A 20,006-nucleotide genomic window follows, 5' to 3' on the forward strand; every position below is an offset into this window, starting at 1 on the left:
TGGTCGTATTTTTCTTTCTTTCAGCCTTTCTTTTGTTGATGTTTACTTGCTGAGCTGACCGTTCTTCGTGGGCTGCCGCCGTGTATTGTGTCTCTTTAATTTTCTGTGACAGTAATACTGTCTTGTACGGCTCTATTCAATAAGGGCGCGCACAAAAAGGCGAGCTTCAAAAGGGCGACCTCAATTGAGCTTGGCGCGCCCTTATTGAAGGGTGCCTGTGCGCGCCCTTATTGAAGGATACTGTCTTGTACGTCCACTGGCTTGTACGTCCGTAATATACCTTTAATTTTCTCTGGCGGTAATACAGGCGTGCGCGTCGGTAATATGCCTTTAATCTCCTCTGACAGTAATACTGGCTTGTATGTGGCTGTAATATGCGTCACTGTATTGTGTACCTTTAATTTCCTCTCGCAGTAATACTGGTTTGTATTTCCGTAAAATGCCTCTAATTTTCTCTGACAGTAATATCGCCCACTCAACGTGCCCCGCGCATGCGCACTTCATCAGAAGACACCCACACACGGATACCTGGACGCACATAGGGATTTTATATATATAGATAAATTGCTTTGAATGAACACACCCCTATTTAAAAGGAAAGCTTTCTGCATGATTACTTATATTTTCCAAATAATGGCCTATACTTCACAAATTCTTCCAGGGTATGTAAGCTTTTGAGCACAACTGTAAATAAAGTATATCACATATGGCAGTATATTATCTGTTTGTGTGTACTTTATGGTTCTCCTCATAATGCTGTTAAAATTTAACACAAGTTCCTAATCCAAGCAGGGCTTCCCCTTGGAATTGTGTTTGTGTTTGTGTTATTGTAAATTTATTATGACAACATTTGCAACACTGAAAAACTTTTAGCACAGCAGTATGATTTTTACATTTATAAGACATTTATAAATATTTCTACTTTTGCTTTAAATGCTTACCTCTCTTTTGTTGTTGTCCTATTGCTGAATTATTTTTTGTGCAGTTTTGCAACTTCTCTCATCGTGCCAAGTATTATAGTTCAGTTGCGGCACAGATGTATTTGTGTGAACCCGAGAGACAGGCTGCGGGCTGAGGGGAGAGAGAGGCAGGACCTCAGGATTAGGGAGCCAGGCGGCGCCATCCTCACTCATGTGCCAGCCTCCATTTGAGTCGCTCTACCTCTCGCCTCATGTTGGAGAGTACCTTGCCTCCGCTTAGCTAGCAATACCTGTTTGTTCAGCAGACATTATCATCTAGAGATTGTTAAAGAGTAACATTTTACATTTTTAAGAGACAGATCACAGCTATGTGTGTTTTAGAGGGTACCTGCTTATTGGCAGAGATATGACAGCCACATGCTCTTCTCCCCTTGTGGGGGACACTCTCCCATCAGAGCTGAACACGATCAGATACATTGGCAATGTTTGATGCCGGAGCGTACCTACCTCCCGCAAAATATAACATTTTGTTTTCTTTGCCTGCATTTTATACTTTTAGTAAAATTATTTAACTTACTTGTTACAAGTTGAAGAATCAGGAGGATGGAAGTGCTGATACTTAAGCGCAAGCAGAAGAGAAGAAGTGTAAGTGCAGGCAGCTTCCCACGCGTGCTCAAATTGCCAGTGACAGTGACTTCATGCCCATGCACGCAGTCTGCTTGTGATTCATAAACTTGTATTAGGGGTTCTGTTTGCAGTCAGTACCAGTTATCAGAGGAGAAAAACATCAAAATATAAAATCTTTGCATAACTGCTGTCAAGCACGTTGCGGCACTTCTTGTGTGATTTTGGGCTATACAAAAATAAATTGTATTGTATAAAATTTATACAGTAAATAAGTAGCTGAAGTCGCACTTTAAGTTTCTTCATTTTAAGATAGACGAATCTGCAAATTCACCAATGCTTTTCAATGTGTGATTTTGAAATTTTAAAACTGTGTAAAGTGCAGTCTGTTTGAGAAATCTCAACAAAAATCGAACCATGTCAACAAATTTCTTTGAAGAATAAGCAAGCCACATTTCAACCAAATTGGTCATATTGGTCAAATAAGTTGTTTCATGCAGATAAATAAGACACTGAATATTGCAATAGGTGCTTCACGCATTATATGACAGATCACAAACAGGCTGGAGAGAAAAGGAATCAACTGCTCAGTGAACTGGGTCACTCTCAGACTAGGTACCAGAATGCTTTTTGCCTTTTTGGGTAATCAAGTGTAATTATGTATGGGAATTCTTAACAAACTGGTGGATAATAATTGCCAACCTTTAGAGGATCTCATTCTGTGGTTCAGACAAAGATCTATGGAAGATGATTTTTAGTGCCACTGTACACATAATTACATTTACTATGTTTACATGTCTTTTACATCCAAAAAAATTGTCCTGTGAAGATTTTAGTCAGATTTTTCAAACTTTTCAGTAAGAATTACTTGTACTGCTGCTAGATAATGCCAAACAATTTGATACAGTCATCTTGCTGCATGCTTATCAATGCCCAAAAAGATGTTCACCGCTCAAAGTTAATCTTGCCTTGAGAAATCCATCCATCCATCCATCCATTATCCAACCCGCTACATCCTAACTACAGGGTCACAGTGGTCTGCTGGAGCCAATCCCAGCCACAGGGCGCAAGGCAGGAAACAAACCCCGGGCAGGGCGCATGCCCACTGCAGTGCCTTGAGAAATTAACCATACATATGCAGTCTTGCAGTGTTTGAGAATGACATACAGATGGATTTTATCTTAATCAGATTGGTAGTCTGAGAAAATATGGTAAAAATAGAAGAAATGATAACCAATTAACAAGTAACATTACAACAAATGGAAAGTGTTTTTGATCAAATAAACTGACAAATGGTTCAATAAGTAGATTAAAAAAGACAAACCGCACTACATGAAAGACTAAACAAGTGAGCATGGTGTTGTTGTTAAAGGCTTATTTAAACAGTGAATGAGACAGGTGAGCAAAGGAGTGTTAAGAGACTATTAGATAATCTCAGTTGCCGAAAAACTACCAAGTAAGAGACATGTAATCTTAGAATATAGATGAATTCTTCACTTGCGAAACATATTTCAACCAAAGAGAGCTAAATGCAGATGCTTTTTTAGGGAGTGGGGAATCAATAATTATACTTACTTTGTATTCTTTATGATCACCAAAACAAGATACATCAGTTACATAAAAATGTAATTCCCATGTGCACTTATCTGCAACACCCAAAGCACTAAATGACAGTTTCAACTTTCTTCCATTTTCAACTGCTTAGCAGTACAGATGAGACTCCCTGCTCTCTTTTAAGGTGAAAGACACCATAGAATGTATTTATAGTCCACTAAAGCATTTTATTTTTTGATTATACAGCCTCATAACATTGTAATTTTTAAACAGATATATTTATTTTGGCGTCACTATATGTAGAACGTGGGGATGCCTCAGCGTTCCTTTTCCTTTGTGTTGTATATATGCTGTCCTTTATGAAGATTTGTCCTGTTGCCACTGCTTTTTTCCTGAAGTCCTGGTGAATTGTTATCAATTGACCGATGTGAAGATCTTGGTGAACTGTTCGATAGTGATCCTCTGCATTTAAAAAACAGAAGCAATGTTATTGAAATAGATCTACAGATGTCTCCAATCATCAAATACTATACGATATGAGTTATATGAGTTAGAATATTTGTGGATTAGTTCATGGTTTCATTCACTGTCCCCTCATTGCTCACTTTCAGAAAAGTACTAGCAATAGCTGATGATATATTTGTGGTGCCTCCAGCTGCCTGGAGTGTCATTTAGGAGTCACAAATAATACAAATGGTGTATTAATTTTTTAACAAGCAAGCAAGACAGCACAACATAAAGGAAAATATAAAGTACTACAATAAAACCAAGTTTTCCCTGTGGATCTACCTTTACAGATTGCTGAACCTATATCTACCCAGTTGAGTGGCTTGGCACGTCTCCAGTACCACCAAAACATACCTTTCTCACCTCCACCTTCTCTCTCTTATGACTCTGGCATCTTCTTTCTGTCAGTGAACCTTAACACCAAACTCTCCTTTTAATTCCAAGTCCATATACCTAATACCTAGGGCAGGTATTAACCTCCTACTTTGGTCACTTCTGGTCAGGCTCCAAAATTATTTTTGGAGTTAGGTCCACCTCTTCTTTGACTATGAGCCCACCGGGGTAGAAGTGAATTCCTAGTAGTTCACTGTCTGTCCATTAAAATTAAACAGAAAACTGTGTGTTGCTCATCAGAAGGTGAAACAGGGGAGTAATTGTGGTATCACTTTCTGGAATCTGCAGGTTAGGTTCCTCAGTAATTTAGCATGATACTACCTGGTCTTCCACTCACCCTTTCTTTTATGTTTGTCCTTGTACATTAAAACGTAAGGAACCCTAAAGACAATGAAGTCTAACACCCCTAAATATCCTTATGTTAATGTGATAAATGTTCAGCTCTCAATTACTGTGCAAGTGTAACTCTTGGAGATGTCTTGGGGGACTTTATTCTGTTCTGTGCTATCTTGCACCTGCCCTTGTTCCTAGGAAACTCTTCTCAGATGGGCTCAGTTTCTTATACTTCTATAAAAATATTTATTGTATTTTTATTATACTCTCATAAAACTAAAAATAATTTAAAAGTAAGAAAAAAATGGTTAACTATTTCAATTTCTCAAAGCATTTCATTTGAAGGATACTGTACATGCTAGCTATCAAAATATATATGGTGGCAATATTATAACCATGATGAAGGAGTCTGTTTTTTTTTCGTGGTGTTTTTTTTTTTTAAACTAGTGAAATTTATTTAAACATGAAATGGTAGACAGACACATCTGGAATTAGAGCAGGAAAACAGTTCCAGCCAGGAACAAAGACCCTTTCTTCTTGGGGCAATGGCACACATTTCACTGGTCGCGAAACATCATTTGTTTCTTCAAATTTTTGGGAAGCAGAACTCTTGGGTTTCCTTATGAATTCAATGTTGTGCAAATTTCTGGCTAATCACTAATTTCTCATTACTACATGATCACTTGTCACAGAGTACATGCATCTTCATTCTACCTCTTAACTAGAAAACAGCAAAACTTTTATCAATCAGTGTGGCAGGACTATAGGACCCGTGCCTAAAGGCAAAATGACTTCAATGCTTGGGTGATTATAATCTTTAAGTACAAATCCTAATTCTACAACTATTACTTATGCTGGCTGGTAAAAAAACCTTAATTACCTTTTTTAAAATAAAAATCTGACATTTATATATTAACTCTTCAAACACCTTTTGAATATAGTCAGCCAATAAAGATACCAGACTACTGAATTCAAGAAATATTAGCACATATAGTACAAAAACTAATTTTGACACATTCACACTCAATAAACTCAGCTTACATCTCAAGGACAGATGATCAGTGACAGTTCTTACATTTGTTCTCAGAAAAAAATCCTAAAAATATCATTTTCCATTAGACAGTAAATGGTAACATAGCTTACAAAAAGCAGTGTTAATATTTTTTTAGGATATTATTCATTTTCTACTTGCTTTAATAAATTGCTTCTAATAAGTTGAATTGAAGTACATATTCTACCAATGTCCAGAAATCTGGAGCTGTCAAACACAGTTTAACAATGAGATATATAATTTGTAGTTAATATGTACGTCCAAGATATTATGAATATGTTTGTACTCTAATTACAGCAGAAAGTATTTACTGCTTTACAAAAAAAACAAACACAAATGCCTTTGAGACACTGGGGAAAACTGGTGCACCTACAGAAAAACCCAGAAAATTTCATGGGGAAGATACAACCTCCATGCAGAAAATGACAGGATTTAAACCTACTCTGCTAAATCAATGAGCCAGCTGTGCAAACCACTAGCCCATCATGTCACTCATTAACTAAAAAAATGTGATTTCATTGAAGATATGTCATTCTTAATTCAGCTAGGCAGGGATTCAAACCCACACCCTTGGATATTGGAGTCAGCAGTGCTAAACACAGTGCCACCATATTGCAGAGTAAAAAAAATAAATTAAAACTAAAAAATCAATTGGCCTGCATAATATTTGCCTAAAAGCAGAATAAAAAATGAGGATAACAAAACAAAATGCTATAGCACAGTACTGAATCCAGAAATTCTACAGCAGTCAAAACTACAGTAGCTCTAACTTGCTACATCACACTATTCTGCCAGAACACATTGAGAAATAGACACTATTTCTCAACTAACATTTCACGTGGTAGATAAAAATAATAATTTTTTGTTTCACTTTCTAATTATATACCATTACTTTTCTGTCATTACTGCATGGTTGCACTTTTACTGAAATAACAAAGTTATATAGACCAGTCCCCTTCACAGACAGAGTGATAAAAGGAATCTCTTTGCTGACTGTTTGTAATAGAAGCTTTGATTGTGTAAGCTTGCACTTCAGATGATCACAGGGGCAAAGGTGGGCAAAGGTGGGGTCCCTTGCTTTGGATTAGTTGGTAACATTATATATAAATCAGTCACTATGGACACAAAAAGCTAAGTAATTATCTGCCTCTTGGGCTTGCTTACCACTAATCCGGATTTCCTGTTCTTCTATTAGGTGTTGGTTGCTGGTTCCAGGCTAACCACAGTGAAATGAAGCCAGAAATGCCCTGGCTCCAAAGTTCTCAGTTTTAACCACTAAGACGCAGGACCAGGATGTTTGGATACCAGTCCTCTGTCATAATCACTTGGCTGTGTTTCCAGTATCCTCTGCTTCTCTGTCTTCAGATCTAACCACTGTACTTCTGCCAAACTGTGCTGGCGTCAAGTGTTTCCATCTTTTTTGAAGCCAGCATTTTCTGACTTGTTAGTGAGAGGCTGACAACTGTTGACATTGTGTCAATAAATCATGAAACTGTCACATCTTGTGTAGCTTTCTGGATTTGCTAATAGACTATATAGCTGCGGTAAGCCAAATTAACATTTTGAGATATCTCAGAAAGCACTAGAAGGATTTTAAAATACGTGAAAACCATTTAAACATATCTTAAAATAAATCTCTGTCTTTTTCCTTAATATACCTTCTGAAATTCCCAAAACACAATGTATGCCTCCAAGATATTTCAATATACCAATAGGTTACAAGAACAATAAATTCTTATATGGAATTGGACTTCCATTCTTTTTCAAAATATTTCACAATTAATCATATTAAATTACTTCTATCCATCAACACATTTTTGACTATCGTAAGACACACACTGACAGATATCTGGAAATATTTGAGATGTGGGAGATATATCCAGAAGAACTGACTATGTAAGTTGGGAGACTATGCAATTTGCAGAAATTTTTGTTTAAATGTGCCAAAAGCAAGCCTATTATGAAATACCTAAGACACTTTGGATAGCTCAGGTTCAGTGAGGATACATTTTACATAATTTGTTTTAAGATATTTGAAAAGGAGCAGTAGTTTGTTTAAAAGGAAGGGTATTAGTACAGGTAATGATATTAAGATATCTAAAATGCTTTAGAGATGCTAAAAATGCACAGAAAGATGTTATTGATCAATCCATTTTCTAGGACTCCTTTCTCCAATATAGGGTTGCAAAGAACCAGAGCGTACGGGTGGCATCATTAGACACCACAGCACTGGATGGCACTCCATCATAGGAACCTATCATCCATTAGGCTCAGTTAGACTCATCTGTTATCTTTGTTAATCTTTGGATTAGGGAAAAAACACGAATACCTGCTACCTGGAGAAACCCTAGAAAAAAACAGGAAGGACATGCAAACATCACATAGTGAATTACCCTTTAGTGAAACTCTGGTTGATGCAACTGAGAAAAGAAGAAATAAAACAACTCTGTCATTGTGCCATCCACAGATCCTAAAATATGTTTTAGATATCTCAAAGCAAATGAAATTTCCAAATGTGTACTGTCTGATTCTTTGAACAAGTCTTTAACATTTCCTAAAAATTTTCAGTTATTTGCAAATATTATAAACCAGTAAACCCCCCCATTCTCGAAAGAATCGCAAATCCAAGAATGGCAATCACTTTCTGTTCCCTCCGATCTTTGGAGGGATGAAAAATCATGAAGGATGGGTGCGTTCTGGGAAAGTTTTCATTTAATTAGATAAATATATTTGTACTAAAGTTGTTTCTTTTTGGAGCCGTGACTCCTTTGGTTCTGGTATTTCAGAAGCGCGTTGTGGGTGCCTTCGTTCATTGTTTTTATCCATGCGGTCTTGTTTTTGTTTTTCTATGGCTGTGTCGTTAGCTAGAAGTCGTTGGCTGACGGCGGCGGATTTGTGTGCTGAAGTGACCATGGTGGCAGATCTGGGTTTGGAGATCTACATTACTAAATGAAGGTTGTATATGTGGTGGTGTGTGCGTTTGTGTTCGGGCGGCAGTTGTATTGTGCACAGCTTGCTTCTGGCCTCTGGCATCCGTGCATATATAGCGTGGTCCAGATCTAACTATGCAACTTTTAATGCAATGCAATAATTGCATAGTTAGATCTGGACCACCCTGTATACAACCTGGTGTGCATGCTTTACCTCAAGTTTAGATTACAGGTTGTGTTGTGTTGTTTGGGCGCCACCTACTAAACAAAGGTTGTATATGCGGTGGTGTGCGGGTTTGCGTTCGGGCAGTGGTTGTATTGTGCACGGCTTGCTTCTGGCCTCTGGAATCCGTGCATATATACAACCTGCCGTGCACGCTTTACCTCAAGTTTAGTTTACAGGTTGTGTTGTGTTGTTTGGGCACCACCTACTGACTCTGAGAAGCTGCTGGGTTTGACTCTGAGGCGATGTGCGCGTGCGCTTTCGGCATGGTTTGCTTCGGCACTGTGTGCGTGCGCTTTCAGCACGGCTTGCTTCCAGTGTCTGGCATCCGTGCATATATACAACCTTCGTTTAGTAATATAGATTTGTTTCTGGGTATTGTAAAATAAACAAAGTTGAATTCAAAACAAGGGCATGGACACTTGAAGTGATATTCAGATAACTTGAAATATCTATCCATCTCATGTCTGCTCAGTGTATTCAAGTGACGGTAAACTTGAACTTTTCCACTTGAGAGTTATAGTAGGCTGGTATACTAGAGATATTTAAAAATGTAGACATAGTTATTTTATGATATCTGTACATACTTTTTAAAATTATTTGTAATGCATTAATTTGCCTTTAGAAAACTAACCACAGCAGTACATATGAGTTAAACAATCTTCTAAATTTTGAGGAAGGATTTTTCTACATAGCATGTGATTGAATAGATTATATTCCTAAGAGCTCACTTTGGGGTGCCTGGTGGCAAGGCAATCACTCTTGGCCTTGAAGTTAGAACCAGTTCTCCACTGTTAGCTTCTCTCATGATGTTTTGTAGCGTATTCAAGAAAATCTCTTCAAGCAGGTTGCAAAATTCTGGCAGCCTAAGGAGGGAAATCCAAATATGCATATTTAAATTCAAGTCCTTTATTTATTTTCCGAACTTGGTTATGTCAGTATAGGAGTACTTAGGTTAAACAAGACAGACATCATTCATGGATGAGGCACCATTTGCTTACAGGGCACACTCAGGCACTCACTTACAGTGGAATAATTTAATAAGCAACCTATCCTACACATCTTTAAGTTGTAACCGTATCTGGAGTAAACCAATATAAGCAGTGGAAGAACTTGCAAATTCCACACATACAGTGCCTCAAACTAAAGACTTTCATGCTGAGAAGCACCACAGCTATATGCCTTATGACCAGCCTGATAATGTGTTATTCAGTAAGTTAAAAAATCAAGGAATCAGTCACTTAAGCTAACTCCACAATTATATATATTTTGTTCGCATCATGTTCTGCTTTTCCCAAATGTAGTCAATTTGATTTTCCTAATGAACAGTTTTATTTTTAAACAAATATTCCATACATTTGATTCATAAATGTATGAAATGCCCTAACTCCTTATGATACTTTTGTCCCCAAGGCACTCTGAAAATGTCAGCCTTGCTTAGTCCTTTGGATTTGAAGACTCATGTCAAACATCATGAACATTTTCTATACTCAGCCCATACCAGAAACTTCTGCAAAAACTTTCAGCCTGCAGCACCCATGTCACAACTGCAGCTCTCAGGACTCATGCTTCAACGCAACTTTGGGCTATCATTTGGTTTTACGAAGTCCCATTTAAAAACATAACTCACTGAAAATATAATCAAAAATGCTTTCATCCTTTAGACTAGCACCAAAAAACCTCTGGTTTTAGTTTTGTCTTTCTTACCTTTTAATATTCTCTTTTAGCTCCAGTTGTTGTTCTTGATGTATGAATTCCTGCCTCTGCATCTCCACACTTTGGCGATCTGTGATGGGAAGCTTGGGGTCTTTGTTAAAAGTGACAGACTGGACACTCCTATCACTATGTGTGGACATACTTTCATCATAGTCAGCATTTGTGTCTTCCTGGTTAGTTAAGGTCCTGTAACTATCCTCACTTTGCATCTGGCAGAAGTATGGCACTGGCTCCGAAAGAGTTTCAGCGAGTGACTGTTGAAATGGAGGGTCGTCCAGCAGACTCCTGTTTGTCAAGAAAGGCAAAAAAACTTAATATAGTTTTGGAAATTTAGCAAATTTTCTATAAGAAAATAGAGAAATTTATATTTGTGAATTTTGTGAATACTTATTTATACTTGATTTAAACTTTGTGAATCTCCCCTTGGGATTAATAAAGTATCTATCTATCTATCTATCTATCTATCTATCTATCTATCTATCTATCTATCTATCTATCTATCTATCTATCTATCTATCTATCTACTTCTCTCTGTGTAGCTCTGCATAAAACATTCTTCTGTGTCAATACTCTGAAATTAATATAAGAATATTCTAACAAATTCTGTAAATATTCTGCCTTAAAGCAATGGACACATGCTGTGTCTTTGCAAGGTTACGCTCACCATCAAGACCCTTAAAAAGACATAAGATGAAGAATAACATTTAAGTCATCAAAAATGGATATTAAAATGCTCATGAGTGACGTTTTCTGATTATTATGTACATCCCTCATATCTGTTTGTGGCATGTAATATGGATAGTTTGCTATATACACTTCATTACTGTTGAAAGACAAACAAACTAATGCATCTAAATAATGATTATCAATATGTCTGAGTGGCTGATTAATCCAGGATAACATACACAAGATATCTGTCCTCTATTGACTCACATATATTCTAAAGAATTCTGCACATAATGCCATAATGTATGCTGCACAGTTCTGTTTATGATTTTTTATTTTTAATAAAGTTTCCATTTGAAAATGACACCAAAAAATCTACTTCTAGTCAGAAACAGATAAACAGCAAGTGAAAAGCAAGAGGAACAGTTTTTTTGCAGGACAAGACAGAAAGTCTTCTGCTTTAAGATCAATTCAATTCATTTTCTGAAGCAAATTTACTATTATGGTGTCCCCTAGAGTCAAAGCTGATCAGAAGCCTCTGGTATGAATAAATCTTGAATGAATGCATGTCTAAGAGCTATGAGGGAAAAGCTGAGGCACCAGAACATGAAGAAAACATGGAAGCTCCACATGTGTTCCCTGTCAGGGAATAAAGTGGAGTCTGTGTGGTATGAAGTGGAAAAATAACTCACTGAAAATCATCCATCCATCCATCCATTTTCCAACCCGCTGAATCCGAACACAGGGTCACGGGGGTCTGCCGGAGCCAATCCCAGCCAACACAGGGCACGAGGCAGGAACCAATCCTGGGCAGGGTGCCAGCCCACCGCAGGACACACACAAACACACCCACACACCAAGCACACACTAGGGCCAATTTAGAATCGCCAATCCACCTAACCAGCATGTCTTTGGACTGTGGGAGGAAACCGGAGCGCCCGGAGGAAACCCACGCAGACACGGGGAGAACATGCAAACTCCACGCAGGGAGGACCCGGGAATCGAACCCAGGTCCCCAGATCTCCCAACTGCGAGGCAGCAGCGCTACCCACTGTGCCACCGTGCCGCCCCACTGAAAATCAGTTCATTTAATAAAATAAGAGCAAAATAAATTAGTGCCATTAACAGAAGACTGTCGTAAGACAATATACTAAATGTGAAATCACATAACCAACTAGTATAGAATTTCAAACATAAAATTAGTCAATTACGATAAGTAATTTATTGAAATGCTACCACTGTGCCACCATGCTGTCCTTTTGTATATCAAGGTGCTTCAGCACATGGCTTTTCAGATTTTACCTCATTTACTTACACTTCTGGGGAAAGACAACAAAATAAAGTGGGGTTTCATGTCAGTGAAGTGGGTAGATTTCACTCATACAGAAACAGGAGTATTTAACTCAAGAGTAAATATCATCACAACATGAATAAAAAGAATGTGATTTTCAGTGGTGTATGATGAGTTTCAAGACCTTGGCCCTTACCGATGTGTTGCAAATGTAATTTCTAAAATTATTAATTTGTGTTGCCTTTGAAATTTTTTATTTCAATTTAATATTTTATTTCAATTTTGATTTTAACACAGAAAAGTAGCAATTTAATTTATATTTATTCACATTTGTGTTGATGTTTTTATTTGAGAAATTTGTTCTGCTTGTTTCTGAATTGCCTCAAAACCTATGAATATGTTAGTTTTTGTTGTGCTGTTCCACTGCTCTTGAGGTAACACGATTCCAGTTGAACAATGTGATTCAATTTTATTTGCCACTTTATAGGTGTAGGCTGGCCTGGGTAACTGCATTATTACAAACTGATGTCCTCTCACTTCCCATTCATGAAATAGGTACTTTTTGTACATTGCTGTGACTCTGAATAAATTAAAGATAATTTACTAAGAAGTGATTAACTGACACTTAACTATCTTATGTCCTATAAGAACACTGCCAACTAAGTGCACAGAGTTTGGCACTTAGTAATGTACCTTGTGAGCAGCCTCTAATTTTATAATTAAACAGTATATTTCCAAAACCAATGCACTGATCTTTTTATCTCAAGAGAGGTTTGAAAGTCCTCATAAATTGTGTCGATTGTTATCATATCAAACTTGGTGACTTTTAATCCTGGTTTAGACTTTGATTATTTAATTGTCCAATGGCATGGTGGCATAGTGGTTAGTGCTGCTGGCTCACTGCTCTTGGAAATGATAATTAAATACCAAACTGTTTACAGTTTTGTGAGGTTATGTACCTTCTCTCCATGCCTGAAAATATCTAGGTTCCTCCCATATACCAAAGATATTTAGATAAGGTTAACTTGTTAACCTTTAAATTGACAAACAAATGAGTAAGTGATGGAGTGTGTGTGTATGTAACCTGTAGTGGACTGCTCTCCCTTCCATTGTGGTGTATATAAAGAAAGGGTATGGCTCTCAATGAACTTGTAAACTAAGAGAGTTCAAGAAAAAAATGGATGAATTATTCAAGTGGCTTTGCTGATTTTCAAAAACTTGCTGAACTCTGAATTTGATATGCTAAGCAAGGGTATGCACTAGATTATGCTATGTGCTGGACATCCCCAGTGTGAAAAGCTGTTCATCTTTCTAGGAAAGGGTTCATATGGATATAATCATTAGTGTTTGTCTATTTATGCTAAACACACTTTTATCAATTGTTTCCATTTTTCAGCTATATTAATACAATAGGTGATATTATTTTTTAAAAGAAATACCTTATCATAAGCATGAGTACATCTGAAATAATTTCTCGGTCAGTACTGTTATTTGCAATGCTGCTGTATTGTCCCTCTGATGATGTGGACTCCATGGAGTTTGACTCCTGCTTTGCACTGGTTGACCTGCAAGAAAATCATTTGAAAAACAGATACTCATCCATCAGTAGAAGAGAGATTCATCTATAAGAATTGCACTCAAACAACAGCAAAAATTTATATAAACTAGCAGCAGCACCCAGCATTGGCCTAATAAATAATTTTAAGCTATTGTCCTTTTGTCTGCTAGTCTGGCTTCAGTCTGTTCTGGTGTTGCTCACTTGCTCTGGACCTCAGTCACACAAATGAGCTACTAGTTGGCACTATCTTTAAAACACACTGTAGTAAACAAGAAAAAGAACCCTAAGGTACCCCAAAGTCAAAATTCAGGGTTCCAAAATAGTCTACAGTTTCTTCTTGATGATTTGTGTGCAAAATTTAGTTGAGATTGGATCAATGGTTTAGAATTGATTGCATAAAGAACAATCACACACACATTGAGCATTATATATAAGATACTATTGAGATGAAGGACAGAAAAAAGAAGCAGTTATATATACAATTTTCTTTGAGAACTTTTTTAATATAGGCATATAAAAAGATCAAAATATACAGATCTAAAACAAACAAAAAAAAAACTGTAAAAATGCAGATTTAAAACAAACAGCTTCTTTAGGTGAACCATCTCAGAATTCACAAGTATCATCAAAGAAAGTAATAAAGTTCTTGGGTGTGATTAAACAGAACTAAATCACCAGTGTTAAATTAGTGCTTTAAGTGTATAGATGGTGACAGTCTTCTATTGTACACACTTTACTTAGGCACTATAAGAGGTAATGTAATACTGCCAATTTTGCTGTGAACATATTAGATGGGCAATGTTTTGACATATTACAGTTTTCCTCCTTCAATATAGGGGGGATTCTGACAAATAGTTAATTGATTTTTAAATTAAACATAAAAACATTCATTTTACAATATGTTATTGTCACTAATTTTCCAATACTTTACTGTAACCTAGACATGAATAAAAAAAGTCAATTGACGAATTCACGTATTATCAGAAAACCCTCTCTCTAGGAGTCAGGTAAAAAATTGTGACATTCAGACTTAATTAAATTTGTTTTTGGAGAAAACACTTGGGCAAAGAAAATAAAAGATTATTTATTTATTTATATTTTTATACATAATATTATGATTTTTCTATTTCATTCACACCAACAGTTTTAGCTTCCATAATAGCTACCAATCCCTTCAATGAGTTAGTGCCTTAACATGGTGGAGTGGTTCACTGATGATCAATGATCCATTCCACATCCGCTGTCTCCAGAAGATCCTGGCACACTTGGGAGAACAAGGATCCACACACTAAAATTCTGGAATGCTGCTCATCAACCAGTACTGAGGCCATGCTGCTCAGCCGTGTCTTCCAATGGACCGGGCCCGTTATCTGCATGGATGAGTCTCAGCTTCCCCGGATAGTACTGTATGGTGAACTTGCTAAAGAATCCCAACCTCAAGATAGACCAAAGAAACACTGAAAGGACTACTAGAAGCATTCTCTCAAGGCTTGCTTGAGACACCTGCTGGGGACCACGTGCTTTGGAGATGGACAATAATTGAAGGAGTCCATCACTTTGAACAATGATAGATCCATCAACAAGAGGAGAAGAGAATAGCAAGACAATGAACCCAACCCACTGTCCCTTGTGAGCAATTCTCTTGCCCATTGTGCTCATGGGTCTGCCTTTCCCGACTTGACCTGCTCGCCTACCAGCATACACACAGGAGGGGGAGTGGTGGAGATGGACAAATGGATGGACAGTGTCATTGTCGGATTGACAGACAGCTATGACTGAATAACTACCAATAACTACCAAGTTTTCATCATATTTTTTGTATAGGGTCATAGGAACTAGGAGCATAACTAAGCCATTTGCATGGATAAAGGAGTAAGGGGTACATCAGGTTAGCTGACTTATGTTTGCTATTAAATAAAATGAAGTTTTGTATTTCACTGTACACTCTTTATGTAACAATATTAGTACTACTAATACAAAGAGGTATTTTAATTGCAAGGTGAGTCATTTGAATTAGAATAGTTCTCTCTAAAATCATGCACTTTCAAAACAGCAAAGCAACAGTCTGTAAAATCAGAAGTACTGCACATTTATTTCAATCACTGAAAACTATAGATCACTCCAAATTCTTTAGTTACAGTCAGTATGATATCTTGAGCTGGACACATAGTAGAGGGTATACTGATTTAGGCAGAAAAAGCCATTCTCTCAGAGGTTCTAAAGAAAGACAGGGCTAAGAAGAAAACTATTCTTGAGCTTAAAAGTTTTATTACAATATAAAATACTTGTCGTGATTAGTGGCATCATTGTGTGACTATTCAAGTTAGTAAAGCCATCTGTGTTATTTTACATCAAACCCAAAAATCTCCAGCAATTTTTGAACAGCTGGAAGATTTTTATTATGTGACTCCTATCCATTAATAACTGGTCTGTTAAATTTCATACTTGTTGCACTACATTTTGCACATTATTTAATGTACTAACACAGTTTCTATTATCTACTTTAATGATAATAAATTTAATGAAAGAAAGTTATTTTTATACTCATTTACTTATAAATATTTGCTTTAGTATTTTTATTGATAAAAATACATTAAAATATGAATAAGAATTCCAGTGCTCTGATCATATGTGGAGTACTCACAATTCCATGGGCCTTGGTTTAATTCCAAACCTGCTCACTGTTTGTGCGGAGTATGTATGCTCTCACTGTGTCTACATGGGTTTTTTGGAGGAACTCTCCTTTCCTCCCAAACCCTGAAGACACATGAGTCGGGTTAATTGATAACCCTGAATTGGCAGAATGCGGGTGAGTGTGGATCTGTACATGAGTATACCTAGCAATGGGCCAGTGTTTCATACAGAGACAATTACTGCCATGTTAACAATATTACTAGGAAAGGATCTGAGTTGATGCGGCCCTATAATGGAAAATGCTAGTTTGACAAATAAATCTTGATGGTTAAAAAAAAAATAATTGGAAAATGTAGTGAAGGATCCTTGCAATAACTACATACTGTAAAATATCCATTCAAATCCTCATATTTCCTTTATCTTCTAGAAGCTTTATAAATAAATGTATTATTATTATTATTATTATTATTATTAAGCTCACGTTTTTTTTAACTCATGAAAAAATAGCCATCTATTGAGCATTAGTATGTTGTAGTCAAACACCAGGCTACTCAAAGTTGTCTACCAGCCTGACTCTTGTATTTAGACCTACAAGAAACGCTGAGGCTCAGAGGTTATCTCTCAAGACCACAAGAAGATCAGGTAAGCTCCTGATAGAAGTTATGCCAGCAAGGAAATTAACTAAGGTTCAAAGTGTTATGTAATTGTGTAGTCTGATACATTGTTTAACAACTCACTCAAAGAAAACTTATACGTAACTAAATTAGAATACATTTTTTTTCTTTCAATTTATTGTAGCGTTTGACAGAACAACACTTACAATTAATTGGACTCAGTGTGGAGAAAGAGCTTTAAAAATGTAGAAACCAATGCCATTGCTTGCTCCATCCTCCTTCTGCTGACCGCAACATAAATTACACCTTTCTGGACTCACACAGACATTAAATTGGCAAATTGCTGTAATATGAATTATGGTATAACCAACCCAATATACAAGTCACATCTTGGAGTAGTTTCTGTTTTTAGTAAAGATGGATTAAACATGTTGTATATACAGTAAACTGCTGTTTTGCAGTGAGCCATCCAACTTTGACTAACTGAATGCTTAATTATGTCTTAGATGTCACACAGTTAAAGTGTATGTCTCAATAAAACATTAAACACTTCAAGCCTCTCAATGACTATCCCTCAATCAACACCAAGTCAGTCACAAGTATCCAGTAGATTTTAGCATTACATTTAAGTGTTTCACATCCTGGCTTTGTCAGTGAGCTCTGTATCTTGTATTCTTTGCTCGAGTCACTCCTTTAGCCCACTGACCTTACGAGTTCATTCAGTTCTCTTTCTTCGCTTCTCACTCATCGCTAACAATCCTTCAAGCCTCTTTCTTATTCTCAGACATCATCTTGTGTTCACCTGTTACTAACCTTCATATTTTGCTTTTCCACAAAATGTTTTGTCATTCTAAGTTTAATCCTTACATACGAATCAGTTAGCTTGCCCTGTAATCTACTATTACATTTCTTACACTTCCCATATCTGCGCCAGCCAGTTTATTTTAGATCTACTTTCCTTTTCTTGGTTCCCACCTGTATATGTAGTGTTTCTGAAGTTCAGAGGGAAAGTTAGCTTCAAATTCTTCAAGGCTATGAGAACGTGCTAAAACTGCCAGGTGAAGTGGGAAGGGGTCTGGAGCCTCTGGCTTCTTCCACAGCATTCCTGCAGCTCTCTGTCTTCTGCGCAACGATTTGTGTGACCTCCGGACATATGAAGTTCTGGATATTGGTGGAAGAGTCTACCCAAAGTAAGAAAGACATCACCTTGAACAGGACTGATTTTCAGAGAGTAAGAAATCTGCTTTGTATAGGCCATTGAGACTAGCTATTTTAGAACTTCAGATTATACAAATAACAAGTAACAATTATACTGCAAAGGAAATTATCATGAATTTACAATATTTACATGCCTCTTGTAATCAGTATATGCATGGATCATACCTTATATTTTCTAATGTTCCCTCCTACTTTGTGAAGATCATCTAAAGCATCCTGTTTAAGGGAAAACAGAAGTACAAGATGGACATCAAACATTGTCATTGTCCTTAAAATAGAGAGAACATGAAATGGAGTCATTTCCTCTTAATGACCTTTTCCTTTGTAAGGAAATCATTAACTAACTGACTAAACCCTTCATGTGTTGTTACCTCAAGAATTCTGTCAACATGACATTTAATTAAAGACACTCGTGCAAAAAAATTTTGTAAATGCTTTCAGAAGAATTAGAACCATCAAGCAGTGAATTCTTAAAAAAGGCCTGCTACACTTTTGCAAAATTATTTTAAAAGGGACAATAGCTAAGCAATGAATGAGAGTAAAAAAGGTGAAAAAAAGTGACCTATAAGAACAGTGTATAATATTGGGTAGTGATGACTAATAAGATCATCAGATCAGGACTGTGTAAAATTGTTTAAATACATTTTTTCAACAGGGACACATACAGGAAAACTAATTTGATTGGGATCACACAATGTGTTGAGGGCAGAAATTGAATCATCAGTCTTATGGTTCTAAAATACAGTGTTTTTGCCACTATGCCTCTGTAATTCATTACTAAACAAACACATATAGGCATGAAGAACAGTCATTGGTTGGATTCAAAATGAACTAATGTGACAGGGACATCATTATAATAATGAAAATGGCAGCAAAATTGTACTCTTTGATCTGGTAGGCAGACAAACACCATGCATCTATAAATTCACTTTAGGTGAAAGGGTTGCAGAAATTCAGTGTCAATCATAACAGCTACACTACCTGCCATTCTAAATAATATGGAGACATGCTGGTCCATGACTAGGAGAACCAGAATCAACAATATAAGATTGGATTTATTAAAAGTTTGAATAAAAATGTGCACTAAAAAGTAGATAAAGTCTTAATTTGATCATTACTGTGATGCCCATTTTATCTCCAAAAGTAGAAACTGCATTTTGGAACAGACAAGTGATTTCATTTATTATTGCACAGTAGTGGTTAGGCATTGAACCAGATACCTAAAGTGAACATTTTGATTTCCTCACTACTCCAGAGCCCTTCTTTCTGAATGTTTCTGAACTCATTATAATGTAACTTTAGAGAGAGACTCCTATTAGGGTAATGTAAAGATATTCACATTGATTTGACAAAAATAAATGACATAAAGTGATGTTATTTTAAACACGAGTAAAGTTCAGTTTACTAGTACTCCATCCACCTCTGCTGTCCTGTGTCTGGTCTTCCATTTTTGGTTGCGATGAGCTGCACTGATCATTAAGTATAAGGCAGAAACCAATGGCACATACAGGCACAACACATGCACATAGTCATAGACATAGACATTAAAGAAATTTACAATGACCAATTAGACTACCGCACACATCCTTGGAAAAAAAATTAGAATCCATTGAGACTCTGATGAGCCTAAAAATCTCCACACGGTGACCAGGCTGAGAGTATAAACCATTCTTTTTGGAGCTGTAAGGGAGTAGCTCTTTGTTTCAATGTGACATCTAAAATTCAAGTTTTTTTTAATTCCTATATTTTTATAGAAATTCAAAGTACACTGTTT

General features: G+C 36.6%; 1 protein-coding gene across 3 annotated transcripts in view; it reads right to left on the minus strand.

The window, feature by feature from the left end:
• Positions 1-2,687: 2,687 nt before the first annotated feature.
• The window catches only part of cfap65 (cilia and flagella associated protein 65), a 98,240-nt gene continuing 80,921 nt past the window's right edge, over positions 2,688-20,006 (minus strand). For all 3 annotated transcript variants that reach the window (XM_028807236.2, XM_051931214.1, XM_051931215.1), the window contains 6 exons: positions 18,398-18,448; positions 17,990-18,195; positions 13,648-13,773; positions 10,243-10,536; positions 9,267-9,401; positions 2,688-3,560 (listed from right to left, as the gene is read on the minus strand). In XM_028807236.2, the coding sequence (XP_028663069.2) occupies positions 3,416-3,560; positions 9,267-9,401; positions 10,243-10,536; positions 13,648-13,773; positions 17,990-18,195; positions 18,398-18,448 (957 nt within the window). In that variant the 3' untranslated portion in view covers positions 2,688-3,415. The remainder of the gene's footprint in view (positions 3,561-9,266; positions 9,402-10,242; positions 10,537-13,647; positions 13,774-17,989; positions 18,196-18,397; positions 18,449-20,006) is intronic.

The sequence above is a fragment of the Erpetoichthys calabaricus genome, chromosome 8 (assembly GCF_900747795.2).
Source record: "Erpetoichthys calabaricus chromosome 8, fErpCal1.3, whole genome shotgun sequence".
Taxonomy (NCBI): Eukaryota; Metazoa; Chordata; class Cladistia; order Polypteriformes; family Polypteridae; genus Erpetoichthys; species Erpetoichthys calabaricus.